At 57.4% G+C, this 13,273-nt stretch overlaps 1 protein-coding gene across 6 annotated transcripts in view; it reads left to right on the top strand.

The window, feature by feature from the left end:
- Positions 1 to 13,273, top strand: part of MYT1 (myelin transcription factor 1) — a 71,206-nt gene that overhangs the window by 49,805 nt on the left and 8,128 nt on the right. For 5 of the 6 annotated variants that reach the window (XM_011280801.4, XM_045053337.1, XM_045053338.1 and 2 more), the window contains 7 exons: positions 313 to 437; positions 965 to 1,234; positions 4,117 to 4,271; positions 5,301 to 5,363; positions 5,475 to 5,543; positions 10,233 to 10,295; positions 10,659 to 10,742. In XM_011280801.4, the coding sequence (XP_011279103.3) occupies positions 313 to 437; positions 965 to 1,234; positions 4,117 to 4,271; positions 5,301 to 5,363; positions 5,475 to 5,543; positions 10,233 to 10,295; positions 10,659 to 10,742 (829 nt within the window). Of the gene's footprint in view, positions 1 to 249; positions 438 to 964; positions 1,235 to 4,116; positions 4,272 to 5,300; positions 5,364 to 5,474; positions 5,544 to 10,232; positions 10,296 to 10,658; positions 10,743 to 13,273 lie in introns of all 6 variants that reach the window. The other variant, XM_023250930.2, reaches the window with a different exon arrangement.

Below are 13,273 nucleotides of genomic sequence, written 5' to 3'. Positions count from 1 at the left end.
TTTCTGCCCAAATTTTAGATGAGCCAGAGATAGCGTCCTCAGTACCCTATGGGAGGAGAGTAGGAGTGTGTTGTGGGCACATGTGGCTGGGACAAAGACCCTGCCCCAAGCCCCTCCACGTAGCTGTACCCTGTGCTCCCCCAGCCATCCCGAAGACGCCCTCCCCCCAACCCTCCCGCCCCACCCGTGTCTATGTGGCCACCACGCATTCAAGTTCTATATCAGCCTGGTGTTGTTCCCTTTTTGCAGCCAGACCTTTCCCAAAGGCCTCCTCCCCCAGGCACAGCCCCAGCACTTCATCCTCTTCTGCAGGCTTCGACTACACGCATGATGCTGAGGCTGCACACATGGCCGCCACAGCCATCCTGAACCTCTCCACGCGCTGCTGGGAAATGCCTGAGAATCTCAGCACGAAGCCACAGGACTTGCCCGGCAAGGTTGGTGTGTCCCCTACAAGGAGCTCTGTCTGAGACAGCGGTGGGCTGGTGGGATTCACAGTCAGGACCGTGAGCCTACACACAAAAGGTGCTCAGGGACACCCGGTGTCCACCTGAGAAACTTGTCTTCCTCCCGGTCGTGGCTCCTGATGACCAGAGGGGGTTAGATGGGTTCCCTCTGGGAGCTCTGGGTGCCGTGCCTGAGGAGGACCAAAGGGCTCTGCACACGCACGTTTCCTCGCGTTGCCCCTGCGCCTGGATGTCGAGCGCCTGCCCGTGTGTGATCATGCTCACCGTGTCTCAGGCGTCTGGGTTTGTGGTGTTAGCAAGACCTGAGAGGCAGTGGAGGCTCCTCCGTGTGAGGTGCAGGGAGGGGCAAGTCAAGATTCTTGCTTCCCAGAGGTTCTTCTGTTCTTGCGTGGCTCTGCTTCCTTCCAAGGGAAACCCTGTGCCGGGCATTCTGTAACGCTGACTTAAAGTGCCAGAAGGCACACGTGGGAAGCACAGACCCACCTTCACAATTGCAGGCTGCGGACATCGAGGTGGATGAAAACGGAACCCTGGACCTGAGCATGCGCAAACACCGCAAGCGGGACAGCGCCTTCCCCAGCAGCGGCAGCAGCGGCAGCAGCCCTGGCGTGAAGTCCCCTGATGCTTCCCAGCGCCACAGCAGCACCAGTGCCCCAAGCGGCTCCATGACCTCGCCCCCGTCCAGCCAGGCTTCCCGCCAGGACGAGTGGGATCGACCTCTGGACTATACCAAGCCCAGCCGCCAGCGAGAGGAGGAGCCTGAGGAGGTGGGTGTGGGACCCGAGGGCTGATGTAAAGCAGTGCCTGCTTCTCCAGGAGGAGCTTCCGAGCCCTGTCCACACCGCGCCTCGCCGCCTCTAGGAAGCTAGGACTCGGCCCGCCCTTCTGGGGAATTTTTCACCCTTGGGCTGTGGTGTATCTTGTCCCATCCAAGAGAGAAGTGGTCTTCTCACTTCCGTGGACACGGTGATCAGCACCGTTGTGGGCTCGGGGGAAGCATGGGGAGGAGAAGGGCCTGTTTCATATCTCATCGGAGACATTTGGGAGTGGCCCCAAATTCCTTGGTTCTGTGGCCTCCCCCCAACCTGCTGTCCCGATAGGGACACCCTGAATTCCGGCAGCAGTCCTTCCTCACCATCCACAGGACACTCTGGCCACCTGGCTCCTTGGACAGAGGCAGGAGAAAGCTCCTGGCCCTGGGAGCCCCTGTGGTGGTCAGTGGCCCGAGTCCCAAGACCAGCACCACCTGGTAAAGAGCAAGAAGCCAGGCGTCTGTGTTGGAGCTGCAGTCTGGGGACAGTGAAACATCCTTTTCCAATCATTCTACCCTCCGAGAGTGGGGCCATTTGAAGGCTCTTCCTCAAAGAGGTGTGCATCCTGAGTAGCAAAGCCCAGCCGTGAGGATGGTGCAGACTTCAGGCAGCCTCCGCACGGTATGGGCAGGCCTGCAGGTCCCCTCCGTTCTCCCTCCCCATCTCTGCCAGCTCCCCACCAACCCTAGAAGGGCAGGGGGGCAGGTCTCTGCGGAGGAGGAGGTGGGGTGACTAGGATTCCTCTCCGGGAACCCACCACCCTTGCAGTTCAGTCTCCCCAGTGAGCCAGGCTCCCTCTACACACTTCACGTGTACCCCTACTTTGCAGAGTAGACTGGGCCCCAGGCTGAGGTCACTTGGCTCAGTCATGTGGCTACAACTTGGTGTCAGGCCGCAGAAGAGGGGTACCTCTCAGACTGAGCCCTGAGTGGAGGGGGCTGAACTGTGTGGGTGGTCTTCTCTGTGGTGGTTGGGAGCCCAGTATGAGGCCAGATGGGGCCCTCCTATTCAGAGACCACCAGGAGAGCCTGCTCTTATCTTGTTCCAGTCTTGCCCCCAGGTCTAAGCTGCTCCCTGCCCTTCCTGGTGACTACAGTCCCTCCCTTGACCCCTCCCTGCACCTGTCTGTGATCCCCAGCTCAGGCTACATCCTTGGCTGCCTTGCCCCTCCCCTTCTCCCTTCACACACCCTCTGAGCACCCCAGGATTCATGTCATCAGTCTCAGGGGTCCTGAGGTCCCCGCCCAGTCAAGTCGGTCCCCACACTCCACCCCACAGTCACTCTCTGTCCTAGAGCCTCGGCTCACTCCCAGGCCCTTCCTCTCCTCCTGGGCACAGGAGGGTCATCCCCAGAAAGGCCTTCTGTATCAGGCCTTCCTAGTCCCTTTGTCATGGCCCTGGGCTCCTGACTCAGACTCTCCTTCCAGCTCTGCCCAAGGTTCCTTGATCCGTCCTATGTGAGGCTGCATCTCTACTCTCAGTCTCACTTCCCACTCCAGGTGGAGGTGACCCACACTCCTGAAGCCATGGGAAGGAGCCCACTGCACTGGGCAGCAGCCAGGACAGTATCCACGGGCCTCTGGGATGCTCTCCCTGCTCTGGGACAACCTCCTCCCTGGGGCTTCCGGGAAGTTGCCATTTTTTCCGAAGACCCACCTCAAGTCGAACTTGCTCAAGGGAATGAGCCACTTGGTCTGCACCTTGTCCAATAATAGTATTTGTGGCAGTAATAGCAACACCCGCCACATTGACAAGATTCACTGTCAGTGACTCAGAGCCTTCGCTACGTTGGGCTCCACTCCCCAGAAATCCCGTGAGGGGCTGCTGTTCTCTCAAGTTTAAAAGTGTAGCCTCTAGGAGCGCCTGGGTGGCTCGGTCGGTTGGGCAGCTGACTCTTGGTCTTGGCTCAGGTCGCGGCCTCGCGTTTTATGGGTTTGAGCCCCGTGTCGGGCTCTGTGCTGATGCCTGCTTGGGGTTCTGTCTCTCCTCACCTGCTTGTACTTTCTCTCTGTCTCTCTTTTTCTCTAAAAATAAATACGTAAACTAAAAAAAAAAAATAAAGTGTAGCATCTGGGCCCCAAGAGGTTGAACAACTTGCCTGGGACACACAAGTGCCAGCACTGGGATGTGGACCACGAACTGTCACGCTGGTTAACTGCCTCTGATGTAGACCCACTTGCCGGGCGTTGAGCTTTCCCACTCTTGTGGACAGGGACTGTCCTTGTCCACCCCTGTGTCCGTAGTACCCTGCCCTCTGGTGGTTGCTGAACAACTGCAGACATAGAACTCGAGCTTATGAACTGCCTGTTGTGGTCAGGGTGTCGTGCTGGGTGGGGAGGCGTAGGGCCATGGGGTCACAAGGTCACTGAGTATTTTTATCACATTTTTATGTTATTGTTCTCCTTGTGCCATCTCACCATTACAGCATTTCAACAAGCACTTGTTGAGTGCCTACTGTCTACTGAGCACTGAAAGAGCTGCACTTTGCATAGGTTCTTGTGTCTAGAAGGTGACCCAGTGGCAGTTAGGTGGAGGTGACCCACAGGCCTGAGGCCACGGGAAGGTGTCAGAGCCCACCGCTCCGGGCAGTAGGCAGGGCTCCTCGTTCCTGGGGCGGCTCAGGAGCTCTTGCTGGGGGGGGGGGAACACTCTAGCCCCTCAGGGGTGCTGTCTCCTGTGTTCTTGGGGGCAAGTCTTCCTCCCCCATCCAGAAGGCAGGAGGAACCGGAAAATGTCTCTGTGAACACTGTTCTGAAGGCCCCTCTCCCTCAGCCCCCGGCTCGGGCACCCGGCCCCCCGCCAGCCGGTTAAAACGTCTCCCTGCTGGTTTTTTGCAGTCAGAGCCAGCAGCCCATTCTTTTGCTTCTTCTGAAGCAGATGACCAGGAAGTGTCGGAAGAGAGTTTTGAGGAGCGCAAGTACCCTGGGGAAGTCACCCTGGCCAACTTTAAGATGAAGTTTCTCTCCAAGGACATAAAGAAGGAGCTGCTCACGTAAGTCCCCACCTGGGCCAAGAGGGCTCCTTGAGGACCTGCCTGGTCCGGAAAAAAGCATGTCTTAGTCTGAGCCCTGAATGACCAGGTCTGCTCAGTCCTGGACCTGTCCCTGCCCTGGCCTAGCTCTGACCGCCCTCCTGGCCGGACCATCTTGCTGGGCAGAGGTTGGGCGTCCTGCACTGCAACGCTCTTGAGCCAGGCGATGGGTGACAGCTTTCCTGCCATCTCGGGACCGCGCTGGAATCTCACACAGCCCTCTGCAGTGATTCAGAGCAAGGAAGGGCCTCTGTTCTGGCCCACAGAGCGGGAGGGCTGAGGGAAGCCAACCCTCTCCCGAGCCCCAGCTCTCTGCCCTGGCTTACGGAGCCCAGGCCTGACTCGTACTCTGCTCTGAGGCACGGTGCCCTCGGCTCTGGCAGCCCAGCCAGCGGCCCCCTTGAGTTTGTCCCCGCAGGGTTCAAGCAGACATCGTTACAGAATGGGGCCACTGCTGGTAGATAGGAGTCATCCCCTGGTCGGATGCCACCCCACAGCCTTCCGGTCACCCCCACTGAGAACTGCTTCTCCTTAGAGGACCGTGGGGGGTGGGACCTGGCACCTGCGCCACAGGTGGAACCTCACCCGTGCTCAGTTTGTTTCTGGGGTTCCTGTTCTCCTTGCGAGGAACCCAACCAGCTTCCTCCTACCCTGCTGCTGGCTCTCCCCAGGCTCTGCTCTCTGGCCTTGTCCTCAGGGAAGGAACTCCCTGCCTACGCGTTCACGGGTGCACACGTGTGCACGTGCAGAGCGCATGTGCTCCAGGGACACCCTAGCTTCAAGCTGAGCTTTCATTTGGTTCCTTTTTCCTCCTCGAGTGAAGTTGTGTGGGAGAAAGTTGCAGTCTGAGCGGTGAGGGCTGTGCTCTGAGGACTGAGGGGGTGAGTGGAGAGCAAGTGGTAGCTGCTCTGCTGAGTAGGCTCCGCCCGGGGGGCTGGCCTGGCAGGTGTGCCTGGCTCTCTGTTCTGACGCTCTGTTTCCTTTGTCCAGCTGCCCCACCCCTGGCTGTGACGGCAGCGGCCACATCACCGGGAACTATGCCTCTCACCGCAGGTTTGTCCCTGCTCGGGTCCAGCCTGGCCTGGGTGCTGCGTGGTGGGTCTTCCCCTCTCCTCCTCTGCTCCCCCTCTGGCTCACCCCGATGTCCCATCTCTTCTCTTTCAGCCTCTCTGGTTGCCCTCTTGCTGACAAGAGCCTCAGAAACCTCATGGCTGCCCATTCTGCTGACCTCAAGTATGTCTGCCCTCCTGGCCACCCATCTCTTGGGCGGCTCCCTTGCTCTGCTCTCTCCTTCCGTGAGACTCCAGCCAAAGTCGGCCTTCTCCAGGGCTCCAGCCCCAGGGGAGCCCCTCCCGGCGGGATGGGGCAGAGAGAGAGGCCATGGAGGGGCCGACTTGCTTGCCTGGGGCTCCTGCTGCTGCTGCTGCCGCTGCTGCCTGTGTCTCTTCGCTCTGAGTGCTGCTATCCGCCCGTCCCTTGCCGCAGGCTCCTGTGCTGCCCTCGGGTCTGCTAGCTGCTCTGAGGACCGAGGGCTGGAGGGCCTTGAGGGGAGCAGGACCCGCCCCTGGCTGCTGGTGGCCCAGCCCGTCTCTCCCTCTCCTGAGGACTCTGTACGGGGTTGTCTGGGCCTGCTTTTCTCACCGCCCTTGAGATTTGGGGGAAGCCAGAGATGGCCTTGGCTTCTAAGTCTTGCTGTGGCTCAGCGGGCTTTAGGCTGTGCAGCTCTCACTGAAGGAACTGGGTGCTGATGATGGAAGAGAAAACTCTTTGCCCTTCCTTCTCCTACTGCCCCTGCAGCTGCTTCTGGCTTGGCCCCTGGTGACCCTCCCACGCTCATCCCTTCTTTTTGCTGAGCTCCCCTCCTCTCTGCTTCTCCTCCCTGCCCCTAACACACGGGCACCATCTAGCCTGCCTGATAGCCCCGCTCAAATGCGATGCAAGCACCCAGAGGTTTCCCAGGTATCCGTGTCCTCTTGGGGCTGGAGTTGGGGACTGTCACTGCCTTTGATTTTTATGCATTTGGTTGAGCTGCGACACTGCAGTCGCTGTGACCCTGAGCCCTGCCGTGCTGACCCTGGGCTCTCAGGCTGAGCAAAGGCTCAGGAAGGAGGCCCTACTCTTCTCCTCGAGGGTCACTCCCTCTTCCAGGGTGTTCATCCTCTCCATATGGAGGGGCCCGGAATCTAGGCTCATCCTGTTCTGGGACCAGACAGGAGCCAGGGCCCTAGAGACTGTAAGATGAGGAGCTGTTATTGCCAAAGGCGTCCAAGGGGCTTGAGCTGATTTAGAAACAGGGCAGAAAGCTGTAGATCTCTGGAAGGTCCCTATCCTGCCAGTCTCCTCTTTGTCACTCTGGGGAGGCCTATCTGGTCCCGGCAGCCATGGCGTGTCATTGCTCATTGTTACCCATGGGGCTTTCTGCTCTGAGCAGGGTTCACCACCAGAACTGTCCTTCTAAGTGTTGACAGCTTTAATGTAAACATTTTCTGAGGCTCAGCTCATCATGGCTGATTTGCATAGTTACTCATCCATTCACCAGGTCCAGCCCCAGAAGTCTATCAGTCCTGCAGGCTCAGGACCCTCTTCCCCCAGCTCCCCTCCTCCTTTCCTCCCTGTCTTCTCTTACCGTCTTTCCCACGTTCCCTTTTTCCTGTTTCCTTTTCCAATTCGACTTGCTTTTTAACTATGATTAGTTTTCGTGGTTTTCCAGTTTGAGGGTCTGAATGATTTTAGAGCTCTAGGTGTGAACACATGTGTGCGCGGTGGACCTTTCTCCCTGCAGAGCAGGTGCTCGGGGCTGCTGGAAGGACAACGTGGGCCTGGTCTGGGCCTGGAAACGTGGCCGTCTGGGAGGGTTAGCACTCTTCTGAGACTAAGAGCCTGTGGGGAACTTTAACCTGAACTTGTTTAGAAATAGCAGCAGGAAGTCTTCCCCATGTGAAAACAAGTCCTGCATCAGTCTCAGCAAGGGTCAGCAAGGTCTGGGAAGGTGGCCGAGGTACCCGACTCCTCCCAAGCTCTTCTCTGGCCCCAGAGGTCTCTGTGTGGGAGTCTACTCTTTGCCCTCTCAGGCCACAGCGTGGGCTTTGGGTGGACGTGGCGGGGCTCCACTGTGTTCCCGGTGTGCTGGTGCTTCTGCTCCCTCCTCCCTTCTCTTGTCCCGTGGGCATCTCGGAGAGGCTGCTCCTGACCAGCCTTGTGGCAGTGGTGCGTGATGGTGACCTGACCCCAGAGGGGCACAGACGTCTACATCACTGCCTTGCAAGCAAGGCCTCCCTGTCAGTAACTGGGTGCAGCGACAGTCTCGGGTGATGTGTTTTCCGTGTTTTAATCCAGTCTCAGGGGCATTTACTCTTCTTTCTCATGTGCCCAGTGTGGTCGGGGGCGGGGCACACAGCTGCCCTGGGCCCCTCAGCCCACTCTGTGTGCGGGGAGTTGGGGTGCAGCCACATACCCTGTAAGGTGTGTGACCAGGTGGGGGACAGCCCCCCCCCCCGCCACTGTGGGTCAGGGAGGGGGCTCAGAGGCGAGACCTGGTGTGCGTCGCCAAGCTGTAGTGAGTCCCAGAGACGCAGGACTCTTCCTCTTACCCAGACGATGCACCCAGAAGCAAATGTTTGGGAGGGTTCCTGCCACTGACCCTGTGGGTCCCCGGGGGCGCAAGAGTGGCTGACACTGCCAGCGCCCAGCATGGGTATCTGCTTCTCCAGGCACATGAACCTCATCCTCTGCTGGATACAGCTGTGGGGAAAAGCCATTGAGTCAGGCCTCAGCAAGGAGAGCCGGTGCCCCACCTGTCTGCAGACAGCGTGCCTCAGTGGGACCCCCGGGGACGCCAGGCCCACGTGTGCTGGGGCCTGGCAGGGTCCACCCCCACGTGCATGCTCTCCCCTGCCAGCCTCACTCACAGGTGCCACTGGGGGTCGCACCACAGTATGGACCTGTACTTCTGGGCATCGAGGCCCCGGGCTGCTGCGGGGCCATGCTGCCCTGGCCACCACCCGTAGCACTGAGCCTGAGTTCTGCCACGTTTCCCTGAAGCCGAGAAGAAGCAGAGCCCAGGCAGCCACCTGAGCTGCTACAGACTCAGGAGAAGCACCACCCTCACTCTCTGCACTTGGCCTTCCAGAGGGCAGGAGAAGGGCTCTGGCTTCGGCAGGCCAGGAGAGTGCTCAGCAGGGCACTCTGAGCTGAGGAGGGGGCAGCAGGGCATCAATGGGGCCTCGGCCTCAGCAGAGAGTCATGTGAGGCATACCCTGACATGCCTGAAGGACTTGGTGCCCACAGCCGGGGGCCGACCCCGGCAGCTCGCACCCTGGGACCTCAGATGATGCAGAGACACAAAGCATCCCAGCAGGAGTGGTGCACCCGTTCGGGGTTTGTTTGAGAGGATGAAGCCCACCTAGATGGAGGTGGTGTGTGATTTCTATGAAAATGCAAAAACCTCCTGGCCCTAGATGTGTGTGTGTTGGTGTGTGACCACACATGCCTGGAGCAGGAGCCATCATAACCTCAAGGGGTTTGAGTTACCCCTAAATCCGACAAAATGGTGATTTGACCGGTTGGCCTGCCAGCAGGCCAGGGAGGCATCTCATGTGTGGCTCATAGGACAGGGACGAGGAGGGTGCCTTGAGAAAGTCCAAGGGACTGGAGAAGGAGCAGGTCAGATGGGCATTGAACTCCTCCGTGTTGCCATGCCAGCTTTGAGCGTCCTCTGATGCGGAACAGGCAGTGTTGGCCTGCTGAGGTCTGGGAGGCAGCCCAAAGCTGTGCGGGAGTCCTTTGGCTGTGCTGGCTTCCTCTGTCTCACTCCAAATGTCAGATGCTGCATTTGCCAGTGGAAGAGGGTGCCGACAAAGCCTTGGGCACAGCACAGGGGCCTGAGTGCCTCAGAGAACTCTGCTGATTGAGAGGCAGAGACCTATGTCCTGTTCCAGCTGATGCAAGTCTCCAGAACCCTTTTGGGGCCACTTGTATATTGAGGAAGAGCCTCGGCACCCATGTTTTTTTCTGTGTGCGAGGCTGAAACCAGAAACGGTAGACAAGTATTCTGTGAATAACAGGCTTTCCAGATGCAAGCCCTCAGATCCTGCCAAGTCCCACGGGGTCAGGGCTGCACCCTCACACGGACCCAGGTGCAGAGCGGAAGACCTGCTCCTGCTCCAGAGGGTTCTGGTGGACTCCACTGCAGAGTCAGGCACGCCTCCCCACTCTGACATTCTGCCTCCACGGACATTCAGGGAAAAACAATTTGAGAAAACCCATACTTGTACATTCAAGCGGAATTTTTACTTTCTATGTGGTATGTTTGTCAAACATTTTGGATGCATACAGTTGGGCTTTTGTGTCTTGTGGCCCCCACCCCCACCTCCTTACCCTTGGCCAGTGCCTGCCACCCCTGAAAAGCCTCTGGTTGTGCAGATTCTGCACTCACTGAGAATCACACCTCTAGGTGAACAGCGCTGTGGATGGTGGGTCATGGGTGCTCAGTAAATATCTATTCCTTTGCTCAGATGGTGGTAATCCTCCCCGAGAACAACCCTTCTTCCTCCTAGCCACGTCAAGGAAGATGAACCCGTCTTAAGTGTTAGGTTTGCCTTCCTGAACACTGTTCAAAGGCCCATGTGTGTCCTGGAACCTTTTAGCCCAGCCTAGAACCCTGCAGAAAGCCGAAACGGGAGCCTATCATTCCTGCAGTGGAGATGTGCTCTCATCTTGGGTTCCTGGAACCCTTGGGGAAATGGGGTGGCAAAGTTCTGAAGGCCGGACGTCTCGGCAGCAGGCTAGCCAGGACGCACACACTGTTTGTGAGACCAGTGCTAGGGAGGCGGGTGGGCCTGCATCGGGGCTGAGCACGGAGGGGGTCCTTTTGTGGCCAAGTGTCTTCACTGGCTCTGGTTCCAGCTCCGCTGTCCTCCACAGGTGCCCCACACCCGGCTGTGACGGCTCTGGCCACATAACGGGGAACTACGCATCACACCGGAGGTGAGGCTGCCGTGGCCTGGGGTGCCGGGCTGGATGGGGTGGGGTGGGTCTCCTCCTCAGATGCAGTTGCCGTGCCCCAGATAAGACATTAATGTTGCGGCAACCACAGCCTGTTTCCTCGCTGTCGTCTGAATTGCCGTGCCCAAAGCCTGATCGTGCTGCTATCAGCAGCCAGAACGAGAGGGCTCATGGTGCCACTTGCTGTCGTGGCCCTACTGTCCAGTAGAGTGCTCGATGACAGAAGTTTCCTTGGGATCCTCTGGGGCTGCTGATCACAGAGCTGGAGGGGTGGGGAGGGGCAGATGGGTGTGAGAAGCTGCTGTTCTGGAATGGCCACGGCTTATGTTCCTCTTTCAAAACTAGCTTGTCAGGCTGCCCTCGTGCCAAGAAAAGTGGAGCCAGGGTGACGCCCACAAAGGATGACAAGGAAGATCCTGAGCTGATGAAGTAAGTTGGGATCTTGCTGATGCCCTTGGTTGCTTTGCAGAATTGGGATTTTCCTGTGTGTTATGATCCTGAAAAGCTGTTTCTAGACTCCTTTTTCAATTAATACAGCTGGTCAGTGACAATGCCCATTTTTACAGAAGTCCTCCCACTGTGCATGTGGACACCTACGAGGCTGTGGGTCACGTGTTTTGTATTGAGGGCACACACAGTGCCCTCCTGTGTGGGCTTCTCAGTTCTGGGGGTGTTTGATGGGGCCAGGAGAGGCAGAGGGCCCTGCTGCCCATGCACCGTGGTGGGGGGGGGGCACCCGGGTGTAGGCTCAGGGCATGGGGCAGCCCCACAGGGCGCTCGTGGGTATTGCAACCTGCACAAATGTGGTCCGATGGGAAAGGTCAGGTGCAGGAGGAGGAGAGGAGGGGTGAGGAAGATGACCAGTCTTCAAATCGAGTGTGTCTGCACACTCACATGCCTTTGCAGGGAGCTGGTGTGGAAAGAGGGAGCCCAGGAGGGTCGCCCCGAACTGGGACCTCGACACTGCTGTGGGGGAGGAAAGGGGACATCCTGGGCCTTACGTGACTGAAGTCCCTGAAACCCTCTCCAGACTGTCCCACTGGGGGTACCTAACGTGTCATCAGGGGGATTGTGTGTGAACTCTGAACCTGTGAGTGCCCCACTTGGTAGGCGCCTGTATCGTTGCAAGCTTATCCTTCCAGAAAGAAACTTGCCCCCAAAGCCCCCACTTGCAGGTATGGCTAACAGACTGACCCACCATTCGATTTGCCCAGGACTTTCAGAGCCAAAACTGGACGAAGCAGGCAGTGGGTCCCCTTGCCAGTTGAGGAGTAGAAGGGAATGGTTCTGGCTGTGTTGTGGCACCGGGCCTTGGAGCCGGCTTGGTCAGGGCAGAGCCAGGCAGGTCCACAGAAAGCGGGTCTGTCCTGATTGCGTGTTACCTTTGGGCCAAGAACAACTGGATGCTCGCCCCTACAGAGGGAAGCAACCTGGACAGGTTGCTCCTCCTTGGAGCTTCAGCTCGGAGCTCACCCCAGCTGCGCCCAAACATCTGCTTGGCCACAGGAGGAGAGGTCTGATTGACCAGCGTCACATCCTTCAAAGGGGCCGGCTCCACCAGCTGTTCGGTGGTAAAAGGCTGTGGCTGGTTTATTTAATTTATTTTTTACAATGAAACTATAATGAATGCTAAATCAAAAACACAAAATTTGTGGATATTGGTGTCCTGAATGCAGCCTACTAAATGCCAGGCTGGATAAAGAGTATTTATCTTTCTGAGAAGCCAGGAATTTGCCTGCGATCATATAAATGCAAGCTGCTATGGATTTAGCAAGGGTCCTGCTGTAAGGATATGATAAGTGAATTGTGCTGCATTTGCAAATGATTAAAATCAAGATCAGCATTTTTCAAATTAACTGGGAAAAATGGGTTTCCTCCTCCTAATGTGCTGTCAACTTTGCTTTTTAAAAAACAAGATTTTTTCAGCCAAGTGGAGAATATGACTTAGAAGCAGGTCAGCATTTACAGGATGGCTGAAGTTCCTAATGGCTTCATGGCAAGGCGGTGGGGGGGAGGGGCGCCTATTCAGCACCTCCATTTTATAGGGCCTCCTCCCCAGCCATAAACTTTAACTGTATTTATAATTGACTATCATCTTTAAACAAATGCAGACTGCAGCAGAAACTTTAACCGGGGCATCAGGTCCTGCTGCGTGACGGGATTTCGTGAGCGCGTGCTAGATGGGATTATGGAGGCTGCTGGAGGAAGAGTTCCCTTTATGACATCTTGTGTCTGCACCGTTTGAGATTAAGTCATGTCAGCACATTCTGCTAAATCCCTTTGCCAAAACTAAATAACTGGCCGTAAAAGTCTGTGGGTGTTCCAGTGTAGGGTTAGGAGCTCAACGCCTATCGCCTGTGGAGAGCCCTCCCCGCCCCTGCCGTGCCCCCTCCCCCACCCCACCCCTGCACTATCCCCAGCCACACTGACATCTGACAAAAGAGATGTGCCTCTGACCCTGGGACCCTGGTGGCACAGAGCTCCTGTGCCCTACCACCGGCCTACCTGGCAAGTACAGAAGCTGCCTGACTTGGCACTCCACACACACCTTAATGTGAGGTCACCCGACAGCTCCGAAGATTTGGACACTGGTTGTGGAGGGACAGAGAAGTGGTGTTACCACCCACATGTCCGAAATACTCACTACGAATAAATTCCAGGGAGTCATTCGTGATGAGGAGGGTTAGAGTTTTGCAAACAAAGTTGGAAAAAGGAATTTAGATTCAACTGTGTGTTGTAACTGTGAAGGGCTGCCTCTCATTTGGCCTTTGATCTTGTGATGGCAGGTGCTCACAGGCACTTTCAGAGCACCTGGCCCCGGTGTCCCTGGGACCCCACAGCAGAGAGGTGTCCAGGTGCGAGGGGCAGAGATAGAATGGAACGTCCCCGGGGTCCTTCCAAGGCCCTTGTCAGTGTCTCCACTCTGGACTGATGGCTGAGATGAACTTGGACCGGATCGG

The sequence above is a fragment of the Felis catus genome, chromosome A3, assembly GCF_018350175.1.
Source record: "Felis catus isolate Fca126 chromosome A3, F.catus_Fca126_mat1.0, whole genome shotgun sequence".
NCBI lineage: Eukaryota > Metazoa > Chordata > Mammalia > Carnivora > Felidae > Felis > Felis catus.
This window is presented reverse-complemented; position numbering and strand designations above follow the sequence as displayed.